The 22,910-nt window shown below is 36.4% G+C and overlaps 1 protein-coding gene across 3 annotated transcripts in view; it reads left to right on the top strand.

The window, feature by feature from the left end:
- The window catches only part of ABCA13 (ATP binding cassette subfamily A member 13), a 169,075-nt gene that overhangs the window by 125,637 nt on the left and 20,528 nt on the right, over positions 1-22,910 (top strand). For all 3 annotated transcript variants that reach the window (XM_061449173.1, XM_061449170.1, XM_061449171.1), the window contains exons 50-54: positions 194-383; positions 1,738-1,847; positions 10,443-10,593; positions 18,771-18,905; positions 21,743-21,846. In XM_061449173.1, the coding sequence (XP_061305157.1) occupies positions 194-383; positions 1,738-1,847; positions 10,443-10,593; positions 18,771-18,905; positions 21,743-21,846 (690 nt within the window). The remainder of the gene's footprint in view (positions 1-193; positions 384-1,737; positions 1,848-10,442; positions 10,594-18,770; positions 18,906-21,742; positions 21,847-22,910) is intronic.

Genomic DNA, 22,910 nt, shown 5'->3' with positions numbered 1-22,910 from the left:
TATGTTTTAAAGAAAGAAAAGAGTGGATTACTTTGAACACCTGAACTTAAACACTTCTGACAATATAGTGTACCTAAATTAGTGAAAACTGCAGAAAAAAGACAAGGTAGTTGCTATCTCCCTTGTATTCTGCTGATTTGAGGGATTTAATGGATTGCAAACAGGAAAACAAACCAGAATTATTCTGTTTTAGGGGTCATTGTTCATCTAAAAGCATGGTGATGCCTTCAGAAGATATTGATGTAGAAACGGAGAGACAGCGACTCTTTAGTGGAAGAACTGGTAATGATATCCTCCTTCTGTACAACCTCAGGAAGTGTTATGGAGGTTTCAAGAAGAACACAGCTGTGGAAAACATAAACTTAGGAATACCAAGGGGAGAGGTAAAGAGGGTTGTTTTGTTTTTTCCTTTCAGAAAATAACACTTCATTCTGAGCTATTGTTCACACACCAAGGATGTCTATAATCAGTGATCTGCAGATAGCAGCAGAGCAGTTTCAATTGTAGCAATTTCTGAAAATCAATAGCTGTTTAAAAGCAGAAGCTCTGGTGGTGTTTAAGAAGCAACTGTTCACTCGTATGGGGGGGTTATACATTCATCAGTCTTAATTTTCCTTCTTGCTTATCTATACTAAGTTGCGGTTTTATAAGCTAACATAAAAAGCAAGTAGGCAGCATAGCAGTTCAATGTACAAAGAGAATGCAAAATGTACCTAGCTCAATTGTAAACTGTGGACTGAATCCTGAATTTGTCACTAAGGCAAACATCATCACAGTATATTTTAATATAGCTACTAGGAAGAAAATTAACTCTATCCCAGCCAAAATTAAGACAGCACAATATAGTAATATGCTATTTTAATAAACTGAAATTTAACACTGAATATGATAATTCTAAAAATTTCAGAACAACATTTACTTGTTTGGGTTGGGGTTTTTTGTTTTTTTCATGACTTTGATGCTTTTAAGAATTGCAGATATTGATTTCAGAAATACTATTAAAAGAAAGACTTTTTGTGGTTGCTAATTGCAAATTCAGATATGAGATACTGGTGCATGGCAACCAACCTAGATCCAGCGACAGCCTGCCAGTTAGATATCAGTTGTTAGCTGAGTAACCAAGAGGATGTTACTGCTGTTTACAGCCTATTTATCAATAAGAAAGTTCATGAAACAAGTATTTTGAAAGTTATGAGTGCTATATGTAGACTTAATATAATCATGTCCTAGCTTAAACATGTATTCATTGCAGCTGGGGGCCTAAAATAACTGTTCAGAGTCAGTTTCTTTCTTGGTAGTTTGGTGTTTTTTCACTTGAACAGAGTGAAGGCACTCATGAGAAACTGAAAAATACTGAATCTGTAGACTGGTAGTCTGGGCCCTCAAATAGGACTTGAGAACCTCATGTTCAAATGTAGAACTAATAATATAGATAGATGATGTATTTAGTTACTGGGCAGGTTTTTAAGTGGAGGACTAGTATCCTAAATAAGTCACTTTTAGGAATTAGAGGGTAATCAAATTATTATGAGATTATTTTTGAAAACTGGTTTTCCATGGGAAAGGGAATTTGCAGACACAATATCTCTACATACAGTGTCTTACAGACATGATAAGAAATATGAAAAGGGGAGAAACTGTTGAAGAATTAATATTATTTCTTTCAGCATAGCAGATTGATTGCTTTTGCTCCCTTTTATTTATTTTTTTATTTTTTTTTTTAAATTTTGATCTCAGTGTTTTGGACTCCTGGGAACAAATGGAGCTGGGAAAAGCACAACATTTAAGATGCTGACTGGAGATATCATCCCATCTGCAGGACGTGCTGTTATCAGGACTCCTACAGGGTAAATAACACAGAGGTTGATCAGAATAGTGCTAATTGATAATGCCAGTGATCAAAGACTTGTTATGTCTTCAGTCCTTTGTACTGTACTCTAAGGACCTGTTTTGTTCCCTTTTAAATATATATTGCTTTATTGCTGCTAAATCTCTGCTGGAAAGCATTCTAGCATCATTTAATTCCATCTGACAGGTCTGTTAATTAAGAATAAGCTTGTCTGGAAGAAAATAAATAGGCTTTAGGAAGCCTTAACATGCAGCTTTTTAAAATTGTAACAAAAATCTTAGCATACAGTATGTCCAGATGCATGGACATATATCCCCCACATTAGTGACGCATTGAAAGGTTTCCAGGCTTAGGCTGATGAGCAATGGTTCAAGTGGATAATTTTAAAATGTTTTCTGACACTCATATCCTTCAAACTCATTAATTACTTGATCAATATGCTCTGTAAATATAGGAGGTAGCGTTCGTGGTATTGCGGCTAATTTTGATGGAGTGGTAAGTGAATAATGGACTTTGTGGGTCAGATGTGACCAACCTTTACCATTTTTCCTAGCAAAACTGGAGGGGAAGTAAAGTTCCTAGTTCTTAGAGATTTGCATTTAAATGTCAAAAATACACTGGACAACACTGATTATCACACTGCATTATTGTAGTGTCAATCTAGGTTATGGATTTTTATGTGTTTGAAGTGGTTGAATTGAGAGTAAAACCCCATATCCCCAAGTTCTTAAAATTTATCACTAACTTGAGAAGGCAACCTCAAGTAAGAGCTTCAGTTACACAGTAGGTAAACTTGAGGCAGCAAACAGCTTAAAGGATAGGAGAAAAGATTTGTATAATTCCTGGTTTTTTTCCTTGCCTCATATTTTGTCAACTCCCGTTAAGCAGATCATGGTGCCCTGTGTTGCTCAATTACTGAAAATCAGTAGGGGCCAAATGCATTGACTCTTTCACAGGTGATATTATAACCATAGGTCTAGAGAACCCCTCAGCAGTTGAGGAATGACTAAAGTTACTCATCACAGTGACTTTGAAGTGAATTGGTTTATATTTACACCTGAGATAAATGGAGGAAGGCGGATTATATGGTAAGAGGTCTTCTTTTATTACTCCAGTAATGTGCTCAAAAGCCTGGTATTCCTGGCATAGGAAGAGAGGAGAGACAGCTGAAGAAAGCAGCTGCTGGTCACAGCTGCAAACCATTTTCTGGTCAGCAGATCTAGATTTCTTTGTTTAAAATGTGTGTCATGAAGCATCTTCCATTCAGACATTACCTCTGATAGTGATTCCTGATGAATAATTTGGGCAGATGCTGAAATATAGATTGCAAGTCTGTTGGGTTTGACTGGAAAGAATACAAATTTTGTCCTCTGTGACCCTGAAAGGACAAGATACTATTATCTGCTGGATCCTTCCTGATACATTCTTCATGATCATATAATGAATGAGTATGCAAAATTATTATTATAAATATTGGAGAACCTTACTGACATAACTCCATGCAGAATATCCTTAATTCATAGAAGTTCCTGTTTCCTTAAATAACTATGTTTGAATGTTCTTGGTTTCCAAAAAAACCACCCAAACCCCCTCCAAAAATCCCCAGACAAAACCATATGTACATTTTCCTGATTGCTATTTTAATAATTTCACTGAATTTAAAATTAAGTCAGAAGTGTCTCTGTGAGACAAGTGCGCTGAAAACAGCCTTGAATTTTACAGGACAGTTTTTGCACCTTTGGACAACATAGGGACTAGAAATGGAAGAGAATCTTTTTGAAAAGCTTGTGTTGAATTGCAAAGTAAAATTTTCAGAAGTTAAACCTAAAACATCTTGGAAGTGCATGGGATTATATAGAAAGAACCTCATGCATTGATAATCAAGTTGTATTCAGGGAACTCCGGTTAGATTCTCGAAGAAAAAAAGAAAAATGTATTTCTAAGTGGCAGCTGCTTTGGTAACAGGGCAGAAGAACACATTCACAATATCTTTAAGTACTTCTAAGAGATTTGTTTGCCGCTAGTTGATTTCTTAATGCTCAATCCCACAAAAAGGACCTTATTCCTAAGAATCCAAGAGAAAAGTGTTTTCATAACAAAAGCTTGGTAAAATGTATAAAATATAGATGTTCTGTAAATTTTCAGTATCAGTGAGATTCACAAAATGGGCTGTTATTCCACAATAATATTTATTTAATACTAGAACCAGCTTTACCTATTCTGCAAATCTGGGTTTCCTGGCATTCTTCTTGATGGGGAATTCTTTTGGGAAAGGGAATGCTTCTGATCTCTTTTTATTAAGCTTTTCCCTCTTTGATACACTACAAATTAAATAGATATTTTAAATACATTATTTGCCTGAACATTATATTTTACCATTTACACGGCAAATACACATTTGTAGTGCATAAACTAGGCAGTCTAAAAAAAAACTTTTAATTTTCATACCCTTCTGCAGCAACTGTTTTTAGGCAACTTCTGAACTCTACAATCCCATGCTGATTGTAACTGCAATGTGGTAAAGATAGTCCAGTAAGAGAAATAATAGGCGTTTATCACCAACCACATCCAGTCTTGTGAGGATATTACAGAGGACTTTACCTTTTTTATTAATTTTGCCATTGTCAGTGACATGTCTGTACAAATGGAACATAAAAATAATTATCATATACAAAGTGTCTCCATGTTAGGGATATTTGCAACCCCAGTATGAGAGTGCTAAAGTAAGAAGCAGCATTGAAACAGTTACTTTGGAAGTTGTGGAAATAAAATACTGAAGTACCAGCAGTCCCTTTCATAAAAGACAGAAATATTAAAAACAGAAAGGAAAATTGCTGGAAAGGAGACTATTTTAATAAAATTTGCTTACCTGTATTTATGAAGTATGGTCTTATAAGACATTAGGACATTGTAACTGGCTTTTTGAACAACACCCATATAATGAGTTGTCAAGATTAAATACGTATACTAGTTAACTGTATGGTCTGCTTGACATTTAGAAGGGGTATTTTTGTGTTCTCTGTAACACAGCTGTTCCTCTTTAAGAGTACAAATGGACTCAAATTAGCTTATGCTTAGCTCTACTGCCATAAATAGATTGTCACCAGTGCATGAGCTGGCTAAATGAAAGATAGTGTGTAAAACTGTAAATATTTTTTCTGTTATTTTTTCTTTGAAATAGCTTGAAGAAGTAAGGTCTGTATTAAATGTGTACTAAAAAAAGATGACAATAAAGTGGTAAAACAAAGGAGGACAAAACAAGTCATCATAGTCTTTGAATCTCTGCTGGGCTGATCTATCAGGAGATATTGTATATCTGTTCCTTTATATTTGTTTGGTTTTTTGAGTGTACATTAGCTAGTCTTTGTATTCTTTCTCTTTTCATAATTGTTTCTAAACCTTCTTCAGTAACTCTGTCCTAAATCCTCCCTCAAATGAGGAGGGCTAAACACAGCTTGGAAGAAGAGTGTCGAAATCCTTCCATTCGTCATGTCAAGATCAACGTAAAATAATGGATAACGTGACTAGTCATTTGTGTGCCTTTTTGGCACTCTGTATTTTGCAGTCTTTACTGCATACTCTGTACTCTTTACGTACATTCTTTACTGAATATTCAGTAGTTTGCTGAATAGAGTTCACTTTAAATTCATACTTACGCCAAAATCCCACTTGTGGGGTGCATAGAGGAAGATATAGATAAGCCGGGTGTCATTTTGTTCATAAATTGCCCAACTGAGGCTTGGAGCACTTGGCAATCATCTTCATTTAATTAATTTATTTCCCATGAATTTCCATCTTACTTCTGCACAGAGAGATTCCCCATGACAGAAGCCTCACATCCCGTTTTCATTAAGTGTCAGTCATCTCAGCTGTTGGCTTACAAAGTCGTAGGACAAAAAAAAATGCTCTCCAAAGAGGTGAAATTAAAATAATGTCTTTATAGCTAGAATTCGGACTCTTGATAGGTATGATATTCATCTTGATAAATACTTAAAAATGTAATTCAAATAGCTTTACTTGAAAGGCAGAATAAATTTACATCAATACAATGGCTACTACACTGTATATCTTTATAATTAGTTTAATTGTAACTATGCTATAGTTACATTAATTAAATTGTAACCTTGTTTTTTTTTTCTATTGTTAATTGAGCATTAACATGCACTTGATTGAGTCTGTAGTTAAGAGTACAGTAGAATGTCTAACTGCTTTTGCAATTTGTACATTTATATTTCATTTTGACTAAAATGGAATTTATCTCTTTACAGAAGACATTGTAAGAACTGTATATATCACTGCCTTTATTTTAACTGCATTCAAATACTGCAGAGAAGCACACAAAAGTGAAGCAAAGTGCGCAGTGGAGTCAATAGTGAAACAATTTTTCCGTAAACAACCGTAAGGCTGATATTGAGAATACTAAGTGTAAGACTAAGACTGAGGTGTACTGTTGAAGATCAGCCCACAGCTACCTATAAGCTATGTTCCTGGTAACCCCTGTAACAATAAGAACCAAATCTATCTCTGTAATAACCAGTCTATCCTTTTGGAAACTGCAGGTCCAGTTCAAGTGGGAGAGGGCAACAGCTTTTGTCCAAGATCATTCTCACTTGTTCCAGTGTTTTGGTTTCTTTCCAGTGCTAGCAAAGACTTTCTGACAGGAGTGCCTCATGCCACCTAAATGTAGCTTTCAGGGCTGTAATCAGATTTCAAGGGTTTCTTTCAATGCACAAAAGAAATGGATCAATGTAAAAGGCCTTAAAATGATCAGTGGAGGAACAACTTTGAATCAAAAATTTTATTCACTCAAGGTTTAGTTTATTATCCCCAGTATCTTGCGAGTCTGGTAAGTTTCTTTCATTGACAGCACAAAATTCTGTAAGATGAACACACCAAACTTAATGGAATCCTCCAGTATTATTTGTACCAAAGTATCTCACTGTATAGAGACCAAAGCACTTAGAAAGGGATGGAATAGAATATCTTCCATGCTTCCAGTGCTAGACTGCTATTTCTCTTGAGGTTGTCATACATTTTATTGACCTTTTCTGAAAGAGTAGAAGAAATGTAATTTTGCAACTTTAAAATTTTGTTCAATATACAAAGTTTTATGGACATGTTCTGTTGGTTTCATCTGTTGCAGCTGTTCCATCTTAAAGGAAAAAATAAATAGCAATTGGAAGTAGTGACTGAGCATAACAATGTAGTCTAAAAGTGAAGTCTTCACTAGGAAGGAGAAAACTTGTGTTCCATGTTAGTTCTATATCTTAACTTTATCAGGGTATGAAACCGAAGTTATTAACACAATTTAAAGATAACATTTACTCAGTCTTTTTATATTATGGACAAAAGGCTGAGAGAGATTGGAATATTTATTTATTTCACAGAACGGTTAAGGTTGGGACCACCTTAACCTAGAGGCCATCTAGTCCAATGTCTCTAATCAAGCAGTGTCACCTAGAGTACATTGCTCAGGATTATTTCCAGACAGCTCTTGTGGAGCCTCCTTCCCTGGAGATATTCAACTTCTCTGGGTGACCTATTATAACATTCAGGCTTCCTCATATTCAGGTTGAACTTCTTGTGCTTTAGTTTATGCCTGTTGCTTCCCGTCCTATTGCCTTGCACCACTGAGAAAAGTCTGTCCCCATCCTCTTGACAGCCTCCCTCAGATGTGTATATACATTGTTCTTTCTCTCTTTGTTTATAAAACAAGCCGTTTTTTTCTTCCTGTATGTCCTGTTTTTTATATGAATGACCTAATGAGAAATGCAAGCATGATAATAAAAGTGCAGAAAACAAAACCTTTTTTTCTCTAGCTTAAGGAAAAAACAATAAAAAAAATCAGCATTTTGTTACATGCTAATCTATATTTCAGAAAATATTAAACCCCCTATATTTCCAATTTCGTTCTGATAGCATCATACATAAAGGTGTTTGTTGAGGGTGAAGAGGATTATAATTGGTTTAATGAATGGCATCAGGATTTTTTAAAAAAGGGAAAACTGTTTACAATATATCATTTAGAGAAAAGCATTTACAGGATATCATTTAGTGAAAAGGCTTTCTGGTATCATGCCATCACTACTTGAAAAGTTCATTTCATTTAGACCCATGAAAATGAAATCTGAAAGATTAACTGAATTTCAAGGAAAATCAGTTCCTAGAGATGAGGGCAGTTTTCTGTTGTAAGGTATGTAATATCATTAAAAATTAAGCCGTGTTTTTTATTTCATCTATTCCTTCAGTATTCAGAAAAAGCTTAGGACCCAGATAAACAAAACTAAAGGATAATCTCCAGCTTTTTGATTTTGAAATCTACTCAGTGATATTGCTGAGAGAAGAATAGGCATTGCACTTTACATTCTAAAAATGTCCAGAATGCTCCTATGTTTTGTTTGTTTGTTTTGTCTGTTTGTTTTGTGGTTTTTTTTCTGTTTTTTGTTTTTTATTGTTTGTTTGTTTTTTTTTCTTCTGGTCAGATTTTTTTCTGCTTTGACAGGAACAGACTTGGAAAAAAAATAGGTCCATGAGTTGTTTAGTGAATGCATTAGAATCTCCTTATTAATGGGAACTCTTTAAGTGTTCAAGGTCAGCACTAATGAATGGAGTTGCAAGATAAGGACCAAATTGAGGAAGAATATTAAATGATCTATTCTTACTGTACTCTTCCTTTATGAAAGCTAAAGGTCAGTGAGTGGGATATTGCTCATCTAAGGCTGTGCTCTCTACTGGAGCCACAACACTAAAATTGGATCTGCACAATTAGGACTGGGGACACAGTACTTTTATTTCCTGTCTAATACAGTTCTAGCTAAAGGACATTGATGTCTGTTATTTTTTGCAGCCATGCATACTTATTTTTTGTTCTTCATGGTAGGGACTCATTCCAGACTAGATGTTTCTATCCTGCTACAGGGTCAGCTACAGGCTTCATGCTGAGAAAATGTCCCTGAAATTACCCCTGAGCGTGATTTGTTCTCTTGTGACTGAAGCTGGCATACTACCAAGAGCCCGGTCTCTTGTTTCTTTAAAGTCAGCAGCTTCACTAAAAGGAAACCTTGTTATTATGCCTGAATATTCCTAGCAAAACAAATTTCGGACACGTTTCTCTGTACAGCAGATTCTAGATAACTTTTCACTGTGGATAGTGTTTCACTGTGTTAGTGTTTATTAAATAAGGAATCCACTGCTTCTGACAAGTTATGCAAAAACATCAATGTTAATAAATCCGTATTTTATGGTAAAGATAACCTTAAAAATTCAATTTAATTGGATTTAGGTGTGGCTGGAGACTGAGCTGGTAAAATTCTGTACATACATTATTTCAAATAACCAATTAGCAGATATAAATTACTGAGGAAGTACACTTTGTTAACTCCTTTCCCCTAGTACGTATTTTCTTTTTTGCTAAGTCTTTGTCTAGATAGATGTCTACAGGGAGTAAACTTCCTTGGCACCACCCAAACCTACAAAAATACTGAAATTTTATATCTTTGCTATTAACAGCAGAGGACAAGTCTAATTAGTCCCCAGCAAGGTTCATCCGAATCGTGATAACTTATCTTTTGATAGCATTAAAATATATTTTGATGCTGTAGTTGATTATGTAAAATGCAGAATTTGTGTTTTCTTTTTCTCTCCAGTCTCCTGAACCTTGTTAACAGGAGATACATATTTATATTTTCACTAGTACTGCTATTTGTAGATTCTGCATTTAATATATTTACTTTGTGTCTAAATGATTAATCGTGTATTTAGTTCTCTTAACCAGAAACGTAGAAATCCACTGAGGAGAAAACCATTCTATTACCCAGAACCTTTTAGAACCCTTTTTCTGCCAAAGCTCAGATTTTTTATTAAGTATCTCAATTTTGACAGGTCTTTTCTGTACATGGAAATCAGCATCATTGAATGTGGAATTAGATGTTGGAATAAATTGGATAGATTAGTGTCATTATGGGTAATGAGACACCCTTGCAATCAAGCTTGCTTCTTAGCAATGAATGTAATTTCAAGCAATGCTGTACAGCTACAAAGTGATGGTCAAAGTCTCTTAAATCAGGATAATTTTATATTTTTCCCTGTATTGTCTTTTAATGTACTAGACTTTATAATATTCTGCATTTTGTTTTACTCTTGTTCAGAGAATGCATGCATTCATATGTGTGTGCACAGACACACAAAGGATACACAGCAACATTTCCTTCTCTCTCAACTCTTATCCCTTCATTACTGAATGTGATTCAGGCAGTATGGTTTTGAAATGTCTCCTTAGAGCAGGGTCTACCAAAGAGGTAAGGGAGGCAAATGTGGTAAAAATTAATTATCATATATCTGTCCTGTACTGATTTGTTCACCTTCATGCAAATACTGTTAGAATAGTGACACATGGGTGGCAGTGCTAATCTGGAAGGGACAAAAAGCATGCATTGTGTGTTTGGGGTAATCACAGTGAAGAGATTCAAACTCCTTCACCTATGGAGTTTGAGGGCAAGTGGTTTTGTTTGGGGATCTCTGTAATCCTGAGGTTGAAACCAAGAGCTGTGTGTTTTTTAAACAATATCCAAGTTTTTGCTCTTTCTTTAAACAGGTCTGAAATGGATATATTGTCTGCCAGCTCTGAAGGCATTCTCACTGGCTATTGTCCACAGCAAGATGCCTTGGATGAATTTTTAACTGGTTGGGAACATCTTTATTATTACAGCACACTGCGTGGAATTCCAAAACATGATATCCATAAGGTACTTTCTCAGAACAGATTTGCAGGGGGAGCTGAAGCCAGGTTGGGCAGTGGAGTTTATAAAACAATTGTATTTTTTTTTTTTTTTTCACGAGGGAATATCTAATGTTTCAACTGAACAGCTTTAGTAATAAGATTTTTCATTACTACTGCTTTATTTAAATTATATGTTTTTTCTTCCCTGCCTGTTATGCCAGGTTCAAAACACAGTAATATCACTGAGGACAGTAAATCAACACTAATGCAAATGATAAACCAAATCTAAAGGAGTTTTTGAATTCTTCAACAGCTTCATTATCACACTTGGAGAACTGGGAGGGAACACCACAGGTTTAAATCATACACTTCTGAAAAACTCTTCTTCGGAGATGGGATTTAGCTGTGAAGGAATTAAAAATTGTTGAATGATTATATAAATAAACCAAACATCTGAGTACTGAGGTGGTAGCTGTCAACACGCTACTAGTCTTAAACATCACAAGATGCTGACTGCATTCAAACCACCTGCTAGAAGCAGTCCCTAAAATATTCCAGCTACCATACAAGGCCTGGGGTTGTCTGAGAAGAGGCCAAACCCATGTCAGAAAATGCTTCAAGAGCTTGATAGCACAGATGATGACAACATCTGGGAATTTCACTGGAAGGTTTTGAATTTACAGATACAGATGTAGCTGTGCTGACTAGCAAATGGTGAGGCAATCAGCCAGCCAATTCCAAAAGCTAAGTACCAATTGGATATATAGTGTAAAATGTGGGGGTTTTCTGTCTCTGCAGATGGAGGTTTCTCATCCGATCTGGACTTGAGCAGCTCAGCCTCTTGTGCTTAACTGCATCTCTATTAACATGAGAATACCAGAGTGTGACACAAAAACAGTGTCTGTCATTCCTGCTGTAAAATTTAGTTCCATGCAGTTACTATGGCTCTAGGATTGTTGTCATAACCTCCAGAATGCCACCTGTTGTCTTCCTTTTCCTTTTTCCAGAAGCAAATCTGCATGTGACTGGAATGCCTGTTTTTAATACCTATCCAGCATTCTCCTGGCTATTGCCTCAGGGTCCGCTAAGTGGTTTGCAGACAGCTGCTTGTCTGTATTTGAGAGGGCCACCTTCTGATTCTTTGCAGCTTTACTTCCTCAGCAGCTAGGTACTGTTCCAAAAAAAAGGTATGATTCCTGCAATAGGACATTGAGTATTCAGAGGTTACTGCCATCATGCCCCAATAATAGTATCAGGACAGGCAGCATTTTGAATTTTTCCAGTATTAAGCTGATCATTTGGGTGTTTCTGGATGACAAACTGGGGAGAAATAAAAAATTCTTACCAGTCTTTGCCCCTTCTCTTGGGCAGTGTCCTGCCTGGCTGAATTTTTGACTGACTGCTTGAGCAGTACATTTCTTGCAGGCTGCTTAGAAATCATCATACAGTCTCCTGCTCAGTTGTTTGCTCTTTGTAACTCCTTCGTGACAACAAAGTACTGAAAACCTGAATATGTTTCCCTTGCTCTAAAAGATATATATTAAGGGATAATTGTTATTGCATTAAATCCTTCAACTCTGATTACCTGTTTTCTCCATGAACTGACAGCTCCTCTCTAACAGCTGGGCTAAAAGCTTATCATGACTAGGACCTGTCATAGCTCTTTAATAGACACAAAGGTGGCAACATCTCCTCTAGAGCTTTGTAGTCATTCAAAAGGATGCTGTTAAGTACCTATGTATCTCATAGATGTTATTGAATGCTTTTGGTCTTAAGTGTAATTTAAAACAGGAATCAAAATTTGATTGTTTAATTATGCAGCAGTGCTCTTAAAGCATTCTAAGCATGATTTTTAAGCTTTTACTTGGTCTTTTTTTTCATTATTATCACAAAAGACAATATATTCTTGTAATGCATATGCCCAAATGGTATACCATGTACTATAAATGAAGCAGTTTCTAAGGCACCCTAAGAATGGAGATTTCAAAAGCACCTGAATGACAGAAGTACATAGTTCTTATTAAATTTTGTGGGACTTGCTTAACTTGCATACTTTGGGTCATATACATACAGTGTTACTGTCAGCAAGCTCACTCCATACTATAAACTAAGCATATTCCCCATTTGTGAATAAGCTGAAGCACATAAACCCAGGCAGATGGTGATCCTCTGATAGATATGAAGTAAGAATGAGATTATGATGTACCCTAAGAAGGACTTTCCCGCAGTTAAAATAATTGCCTCAGCCTTGCTGGAAGACTTACTTATATAACTGACTTGAATTTGCCAAGAAGGGTGTCTTTGAGTGAGAGATGAGTAGGGCTTTTATGAGTAGGGCTTTTAGTGCTGTGCTGCCTTTCTGACTCCTGAAACCACATACTCTTGGCTATTGTTTTATTTTAGTGCTCACAGCTGTGAGAAAAAGCTGTTTAGGTGGCACTGGCAGACACCTTCTTATTGGTAATACCTCATCTGCAGGCAAATTGAGACAGTAGCTTTGAGAAGTGTGAACTGATCTATGCGTTACAGTGGACTCTTAATGCTTTAATCTTACACTCTCTGCAAGCCCTGTCAACACCAGGTAGTAGAGGAGAATGCATTTGTGTATGTGTGCACATGAATCCTGCTGTCATAACTTGATTTATAACTCCTTCAAGTTAACTAGCCTCCAAGCAGCAACTGTTTTGGAGGATGAGGAGCAGGACTGGGAGCTATGCAGAACCTTAAGAATGGAGAGATCTGCAGTGTGCTTATGGACCTGGATTTCATATGAAAACTACCCAATGCAGCACTGAGCTTTTCTCAGGTGCCTGGGAAGTTTTCCAGATCATGGTAAGCATGACTATACCAACAGATTTCTGTGCTGGGCCTGCAGGGTGTTCCTCTGCATGTGCACATGTAAATGAACACTACTGCAAATGCTGTCTCCTGTCTGTATTTGGTGAGGAGCCATAAAGGTAACCTGGATTCCTATAGTTTATCTGTAGATAACATGAGCATAGCATGCTTTCTGAAATATCTGGCATGCATAAAACCCATTTCAAATGCAGAAGTATTTAGTAATAATTGGTGTACATAAGAGCTTCCACTTTATGTTCAGAGCTAGCTATTCTCTGGACAATTAGTAAGCAGCTACTGCCATAGCAGTTCTCAAAACCATTCCTCAAGTAGTGTGGTAGGTAATTCACGTACGAGTTCTACTTCAAGTGGATCGAATTGATTCTGTGTTATTTAGAGATGAGTTATGTTACTGTGGTGCACTGAGAGAAGATAAATATTAATCTTATTGATTATCCTGCACCTAAGATGATCTAGGTGTAGGCTTAGACTATTTTTTACAGGCAGCCTTCTGTGCCTCATTTTCACATTTGTGATATAGAGACCGTTCTTTCAGTTATCTTAATTTTTTGTCTGCGTAGATTGCAGAACAGACTTTGTTGCCATATGCTTGCAGTCAAGGCATCAAAGGGCTCCTGCAAATAATATTTAGCTACTCTGGTTTGCCTTCATCAAAAACTGAAATGCAGCTATCTCAGAGGAAAATAAATGTGTTTGTCAGTGGGCATTTCCAACTGTGGTACTGCTGTCAAGTGCTGAACAGCTGCTGAGTTTCAACTCGGAGATGGCTGGTGCCTGGAGAAAGTGTGAATTTTAGTTGTCTATAAAGAAAATAAGGCCTAGGAATGCTTTGGAATAGCATCTGTATGGAAATCTAAGCTGTTATGTTCTCATTCCCTCTTGCCTATTATAAGTCATTCCAAGCCTGCCTCTGAACATTTGCCAGGTGAGTGCTTATGCTAACATACACACACACATACATTCTACAGAGTAGGTTTTGATGTGGAAAGAAACATACATTCACTTTAGTTTTTAATTAATTGGCAAGAAGGCAGGTTACTTACAGGATGTGCTGCTGCTAAAGTTATCTATCGAAGCACTAACTTCAAGGATCAAATCCTTTGCTAGACAGATTCATCATCAGCAGGAGTTAAGTGCCTGACATAAAGTTGAGTGCACTTAATGTTCCAAAACAGTAATTAACTGAATGGGAAAGAAGGAGAAAAAAGGGTCATTTGCTATCAATATTAAGCTTCATGTAATGTGCAGTTTTACTTTATTTCCCAAACCTGGTCTGAAAGTTTCTTTTTTGCTGCAAAACTCTTACAGTCGAGCTTTTGGGCTATTTAGACATATTGATATAACATCATAGTCTTAATTCTTATATTTATTTCTTTAATAGACCATGTTTCAATATCTCAATGTGTTCCAAAAGACAACATACAGCTTGTTAAAATATGAAATATTAACACATTAATTGACATTTATGGCTTTTAATTACATTAGAACTTGTTTGCAACACAAGTTTCCTTGGGCCTTCACAGGCAACTTCTTGGGTTGTCGGCATGGATTTCTCTTTACATTAACTCTCCAAGAAGATTTTTGCACTGACTCTGGAATCTCATTGACTTCCTTACAGGATGTATTCTATAGATGCTGGAGATTGGTATTTGAAAATTCTTTTATTCTTTGCATGCTCACTTTTTTTTTAGCAAGCACGCTAATAATTAGTGTGGGCAGTTTTATAACACAGGGCTGAAGAACTGGTTTTGCCTGGAAGTTTGACCATAAGTATACACTTTCCTAACGTAAGAAATTTACCAATTCTGAGTTTACTTGGAAACAGAATGAATACTGCTTGGTGCGGAATTCATGAATGACTTATTTAGGATATTCAAACTACACTTCATTCACTTACTCAGAACCTGACACTTTGCACAATTATTTTGGACGTGTATAGTTATTTTTCAGATGATTTTAGAATTCATCTGATGTCCATTATTATTTGTACTAGCTATGATACACATTTTCAGTATTAGGTCAGGTTTGCTTTGTGATTTGGTTTGGCTTGATTTGAAATAAAAATCACAAGATGCCATACACTGTATTTTGTCTGAAATTATACAATATTAATACACTGATACATGCGGCCTTTCAAGTCAGGGTAGACCTGCTACTGCATTTCTAGTCTTCTAGTAGACTGAGTCTTCACTAATTCCAAGTTCTTCTGGAAGACACCCTGAAAATTCTCTGTACCATTTAAATTCTTGGTAATGGTAATTTTCAAAGAGAGTAGAAAATCATCAGCATTAGTGGATACAAAATTACCATCACTTGCTTCTTTTCAGTGTGAGGGATGTGACTTGGTTCCCTCATGGATAAAGGACACCATGCCTATTTTAACCTTTTCTCCTACAAATATTAACATGTGTGTAAAAATACCTTATTGCCTCTTCTAGAATGAATGCAGTCTTTAGGAAATGCGCAAAGTCTTCGAGGATTTGGGTTAGATTTTGCAGATTGAAAGGCTCATTCCGATGCCCATTCCAAAGCTAGGGGAGCAAGTCCAGATTAATTTTGGGAAAAAGAACTTTTGCTGAAGATGTTAGAATTGATGAGAGATAAGTAAATAATTTGAAGGAATACTGGAAAATAGGAAAATTCTTTTCTGGTAGATATAAAGTCTGTTATAATCTGGATTGGGGGAGTGTGGGGGGGCAGAGAGGAGAAAGGAAAGAGTTTAAATAAATTATTACAGCAATGACTAGATGTAAAACATCTTTAAGGTTCAAGCGCTTATAACTGTGTCTTTTCATTTGGCCTCAGTGTAACCAACTTGCTAAATAAATTAATGTATCTCCTCAGTCTTCACTGCTGAAAGTAATTGAAACCAGACATAGAACTGCATGATGAATATGACAAGGAGGAAAAGAAGGTGCTTGTGTATATACCTCACATTCACTAAAGGAAGGAAACCATTAGAATTGTAAATATCTTGCATAAATGTGTATCTGTTTGAAGATTTATCACAAGCTCAATCCTGAATCTTATTTAAAGTAGTTTAAGAGGGATTTCATTTTTACTTTATAGTGTTCTATAACACAAACCACAAGATACCACTGGTTATACAGATAAATGAAGTTATAATGGAGATGTGCAGGCTCCTCTACAGTATACCTAATATATAATATTTGTAATTTCATTCTGATAATTGTTTTGTTGTTGTTTAGGTTGGATTAATGAAGGTGAGTCTATTATTACTGGAAACCTATATTAAAGACATTAAAGAAAAGAGAAGAAGGTTAGAAGTAATCTCTTGAAAGAGGAATGAGCTCTATAGTTTGTACTACATATCACCATTTCAGATGTGATATGTAGTCCTTCTTTCCATATTGTTTAATAACTCTTCAAGCCTGTTATAGTTTGCAATATGTGTTAAATTTGGTGTAAACAATAGATGACACATTTTTTCACTTTTTGGTCTTAATTTTTTACAAGCTTTTCTGTACAATTCTCTGTATATTGTTAGTGGATTTGTAGGAGGGTAATCCTGTTGTCCCTAACATGCATGCATTCCCAGTGGCAGTAAAGGCAAGTTAGTTTAGTAGAGTAGATAAGCTGCCTACCATATGCTTTGGAGTTGTTCACTTTGCAGGCTGTTTTGATTTGAATGTTACATCTTCTTAGAATAAAGCTTAGACGCTTGACCATTTCTAAAGCCACAGAATATTTGAATCTGCAGCACTTTTACTGGTATACATCAGTAGTGTCTAAATGAAAGTAAACCACTGTGAATTAACTCTGAAAGAGAAAAAACTTGAACTTTTAATGTAAAATTGCCCGCTTGTGATTTAATGGTTGTTGATTAAAATTAAAAAAAAAAAACAAATCTCCCTGGATTGAATGTATTCAGAGCAATATTTATAAAATGTACCTTTTGTCTGAGAACATGCATTGCTGTCAGGTTATACATTAAGATACACTGAACACAAGTGACTATTAATATCAGTGCTAGAATTCACACTAGAATACTGCATATTCTTACCACTGCGGCATTGTACTTGCCTATAGAGAACCTGCTCTCAGAGGTGTCTCTTATTTTTACATGTAGCACTGAAAAATCTTGTAAAAGGGTCACAAATATCTTGACCATTTCCTAAGGATTTTAATAAGAGAGATAAAACTATCTTATTAAAAATATTTTGCTTATAGCAGTTTATTTGAAATGGATAGTGAATATTAATTCACAATATTGTTTTTTGATTTTCTTTTTTATTGGATCTTCTGAATTAATTGGAGACTGTCTGATCTGACTAATCCTTCCAGTCCTTCCTTGCTTTGAGCTGAAGGTAGTGCAGAGGGAATAAAATGCACCGTACTGTTGGAGATGCTCTGGCAGTTTATCTCAGGCAGTAGAGCACCACACAACTACTTGTTTTACAAGAATCTCCCAGCTGTGGTACATACAGATTCAAGGTATAATGGCTCTATTACAAATTTGATCATCCCTTGATGACACAGTCGCCCAGCAGCATGCCACTAAACACCCGCTGCTTTGCAGCGTGTATCTGGCAGTGGCGAGTAGAAAAGTCAGTGCTATGTCCCTTGTGGTTTTGCATGAGGTCTCCCTGGATGGTCAGACAGTGACAGCTGATAGAGGTGGAACAAGGCTCTTGCTCTTTTAAAATTCACCAGTATCTGAAGGGACCTTGTACGTTAGGACTGTCTCTGACAGGTAAGGAATAAAGACCATAGAGGACAGCATGACTGTTGTCTTCAGCTGTGCTGATGTGCTGGTACAAGTTACTCAGGTTGCACATACATATTTAAGCTTGCAACCAAACCAGCTAGGGTCAATTTAACCTTCTCAGTTATTAGAGAAGAGTATTAATTTAACCCTAAGTTACCTTTTTGTCTTTAAGAAACTCTAAATCCTCAACCTGTGAATTGTTTTCCTGGCTTTTCCTTTTTTTTTTTTGTGGCTCATATAGAATTTTGTCTCTTGAATTTTCAGTCACTAAGATGCTTGTTCAAATAAATACCAGAGAATGAGGTGAAATGAGGAACATTTTAGATCATTGACCCATCAACACAAAATGAACACAAATGAATGTTACAAGCAATGATAAACCAAACTTTTCTATATAAGAAAATCCTTATTCTTCGTGGAGAACTAAGGGGTCCTGTAGCAGCTTTATCTATGTGTCTGGGATTCAAAAGTAGTAATATGCAGCAAATAGGGGTAAATAAATGAGCAACACGTACATTTGCTTAATATGCATGAACAGAATGTTCTTTCTATCTAAGCACAAATGCTAGCTAATTTGGCTCATATTTACTGGCCTTTAAATTTCTAAAACACAGGTTGCAGAGGACCTTGTCAACAGGTTACACCTTAATGCCCATGCTGACCAACTGGTGAGAACGTACAGTGCTGGCACAAAGAGGAAGCTCTCTACTGCTCTGGCTTTAGTTGGTAAACCCCAAATACTTTTACTGGTGAGTAAAGGTAGTACTGTGCCTATGGTGAATGGTTCAATTTTGTTGTATTGTATGTTGCTCTGAAGAAAATTGGGTAGTTTTCTGGTCAGTCAAGAAGTAATTGATACATTGATGTACAACTGTCCTGCTGCATGAAAACTTCTTATCCTCCAGTGCTCACAAAACTTAAATGTGAAGTTGGCTTTCCTTTTATTTATTCTTTTCCTTAAGATAGTTGGGTTAGCAGGGAAAATAAAAAAAGGCCCATGACCCAAATGGAGATGTAATTTTTGTTTAAGATTTCCTTATGTAGAAGGAGAAGAAAAAAATTAAATATAAATATATTAATGCTTTATGTATTCTCTGATTTGTATATTACATGAGAAAAATATATATGAACAATTCTGTTGGCTTCCTTAAGAAGGAAGATTCTTATTTTAGCTAGTAACTTGGAGCTAGTGTTATTAATGACTGACCCATGTTTCTCAGGATATTCATATTCCTTGCTATGTTATGCTTCATGATTCATGGTTCTTACATTTCTGTTGGATTCACAAACCATACAATGATACTAATTTGAATTAGTTATCACGTTTTGGTGCTTGCATCCAACTCCCCATTTAGGCCTGAAACTGGCCTTTCCAGTTTAAACAATGCCTTTTGTAATGAAGATCAGGGAATTACAAAGCTTTGGGAACTGCATCATTATGACACCACATTCTCTTTATTGTCATTGCCTATTGTTTCACTACAGAATATTGAATACCCATTTCTTAATCCTTGGCTGAGAAAAGATAAACCCATTCAATAGTGGAACAAACCTTTCAGAACTGTCAGAGGGAGGGAATCTTGCTTCCCAGAGCTGGAGGGGAAACCGGTGCTCCCAGTAATAGACCTCAGGCCAAGTAGAACCAGATAAAACTGGTATTCTTATGGTGTTCATGTTTCAGAAGATCAGACACATTTTGCTGCTACTAACTTCCTACCATTGCCTCGCTTCTGAGCTGAACTATTTTATTTATATTTTGTGCTCAAACTGACCCTGGTTCAGTTAGTAAAAGGAGGAGAAAATCCTAAGTCAGTGTTATTCCCTGATCTTAGAAAATGCTTCAACTCTTTTTTAATATCTTTATGACAGCAAGTATCCATTTCAACTTACTTCTTGCTACAGGGCACACACTATTGCATATGTAATGACAAAAGGAAAGAAAAATATCTAAATGTGTCAAATACTTTAAAACATTTGGCTGGCTTTAGAAGCTAGCAGAATTTGAAGTAGTTATTCAGTATTTTAAAAGTCTTTCTTTTTTTTTTTATTTGTCTGAAAGCAGACACCAATATAAACCACTGAATCTGCTTCTAGATTGAATCCAGGATCATAGCTATTAATTTAGGGAACAGTGTGGGTTGCTTTATTTTATTGCTTTTTGTTAGCTATCCACAAATAATAGGAAACTGAACTGAATTCTTTTTCACCTCTGCCATTGGTAACTAAGCACCAAAAGCAGCCTCAAACTGAATGTTTCATTTGCTTTGTTTCTTGGGAACTTTGCTTTCAGGTTTCAGCTGTGATTCCTTGCTGCAAATACATTGGTCAAAGGCTATACCACCCCAATAGGTGCTGACACCCCTCATAAAATTCCATAGTGTAAAAAGCAACTGGGAGAGTTTCCTTCTCCCTGGTTTTGCAGTAACAGAGACTGGCTTTTGACAATTGGGTAGCATTCCTTCTGCTTCCAAGAACAGATGTAGTCAAAAGTTGATTTAGGGAGGACAGCAGGTTTAAATAGGAAAGGGAAAGGTAATTTTGGTAGCTGCGCATCTTTCTTCATGAAAATCATAGAACCATAGAATGGTTTGAGTTGGAAAGGACTTTAAAATCATTTAGTTCTAAACCCCCTCACCCTAGACCATGTCACTCAAGGCTCTGTCCAACCTGGCCTTGAACACTGCCAGGGAGGGGGCATTCACCACTACTTTGGGCAGCCTGTTCCAGTGTCTTACAGTAAAAAACTTCTTCCTTATATCCAATCTAAACTTTCCCTGTTTAAGTTTTAACCTATTCCCCCTTTTGTTCTATCACTACAGTCCCTAATGAAGAGCCCCTTCCTAGCATCCTTATAGGCCCCCTTCAGCTATTGGAAGGCTGCTAGGAGGTCTCCACGCAGCCTTCTCTTCTCCAGGCTGAACAGCCCCAACTTTCTCAATCTGTCCTCATATGGAAGGTGCTCCAGCCCCCTTATCAACCTTGTGTCCCTATCCCATCTGAGTGGGAAACTGGTTTCCAGGTGGTTTGCATTGGGCAGCACTGACTGGGTTGTTATTTAATCCTGTAGATTCTCCCCACTGTCAGTGAGGTCCCCTCAAAGGAACTCTGGGAGTAACTGCTAAAGGATGTCAGTTCCAAACATAGTATCCACATCTTGCTATGGGGTGGATAACACAAGCAGCTGAGAGTTACCTCTCCACTTGCTTGTGCTTGTGGCAGGTGTGCATGCAGGGGAGAAAAAGACACCGAATCCCCCTAGAAAGTGAGAAAAACAACCTGCAAGTTTCTTATTAAAAACCTATATGTATGATTAAACATATATATATATGTCTAAATAATATTATAACATAATCTATAAACATATTATATAAATATCCTTAATAAAATGTGCCTTCTATAAATTTAGAAATTAAACTGTATGTGTTAAAAAAAAGCTGATCAAGTGTGTTGTAAGTGACATCCTGAAAATGTAGCTTTTTAATAGAAAAATATATAATGTTATTGTGAGCTTTGTTAATACTTCATGCTGGGCTGGAACTGTGCTTTTTCCCATCCTGCTGTATTGGTATTTAAATTTTTCCTGTAGGATGAACCCAGCTCTGGGATGGATCCCTGCTCTAAACGCTACCTTTGGAAAACCATCCTGAAGGAAGTTCAGGACGGCTGTGCAGCTGTACTGACATCCCACAGGTAAGAACCTTATCTTAGCAGCCAGTGTATTCCTGTACTCTCTTCACTTGCACTCAACTGGGAGTAGAAGTTCTGAAGGCATACTCATGCTGGTGTGAAATACGGGGGTGAGCAGATACATCTTGGTATTTTAAGTCAATTTCTTTGGCTTGTGAAAGTTGAATATGTATAAATACTAAATATTTTCTATATTTAATTTTCAATGATTTGAATGTGGCTCAAGGAAGCTGTGGGCACAGAAAAAATGATGCAATGAATTCTTCCTTTTCTGTGTTCTTTCTATTCCATGTTGTGATGTCTCTTCGTAATTGAACACCAAGTTATACTCTTGCAGCTGCCCACTCTAACAATCTTTACAAATGGAGGTGGGAGTCAAAACCCCTCATTTAATTTTATTAAGGATTCTGTTATGCATCAGTGTATGAAAAGAGTATGCCATGGCATCCTATAGGCACATGCCTCGTCTGTTTGCTGTATGCAGTAGCAGAAATGGTAGGAGTGAGCCAATCCTCTTTAGAAGAGACTATCTGAGTTAAATATCTTGTCAATTCTCTGGTATGGTCATTGGTATATCAGTTTAATAGAGCAAACATCAATTCTGTTTCCTAACATCTATAGTAAAATGGAATAAATTAAACGTTCCCTTGGGGAATATAGTATCGTACGTATAATTATATATAAAATGGTTTTAAATGAGAAAGAGATGATGAAAACATGCCCGGAGAGGAACGATCTCATTAGTAAAACCAGCAATATAATGTTTTGGCCGATTGAGTGAGCTAGTAAGCGTTTAGGGAGCACAAGTTACATACTGTGAATTAAGTGATGTTCAGGAAATGGTGTTCAGTCCCGATCAAGAACCCTTAGTTGTCAGAGACATGTTAAACAGAAAAGGGCTGTGATCTCATTACTAATATGCTGTAAACAAACAAAATCCATAAAATTGTTCTTAATTACTCATTTAGCTCCACAGATGAGTGACTTGCAGCAGTTATAAGTACAGTGATAGTGTACACATTTCATTTTTAATTAATGAGACATTGTTGTGCCAGGTTGGAGGAAGG

This window comes from Pezoporus flaviventris, unplaced genomic scaffold, assembly GCF_033815535.1.
Source record: "Pezoporus flaviventris isolate CSIRO_AGI_PZ_B2104156 unplaced genomic scaffold, CSIRO_AGI_Pfla_v1 ptg000007l, whole genome shotgun sequence".
Taxonomy (NCBI): Eukaryota; Metazoa; Chordata; class Aves; order Psittaciformes; family Psittacidae; genus Pezoporus; species Pezoporus flaviventris.
Note: the sequence above shows the minus strand (reverse complement) of the source record. Positions and strands in the feature narration are given on the sequence as shown.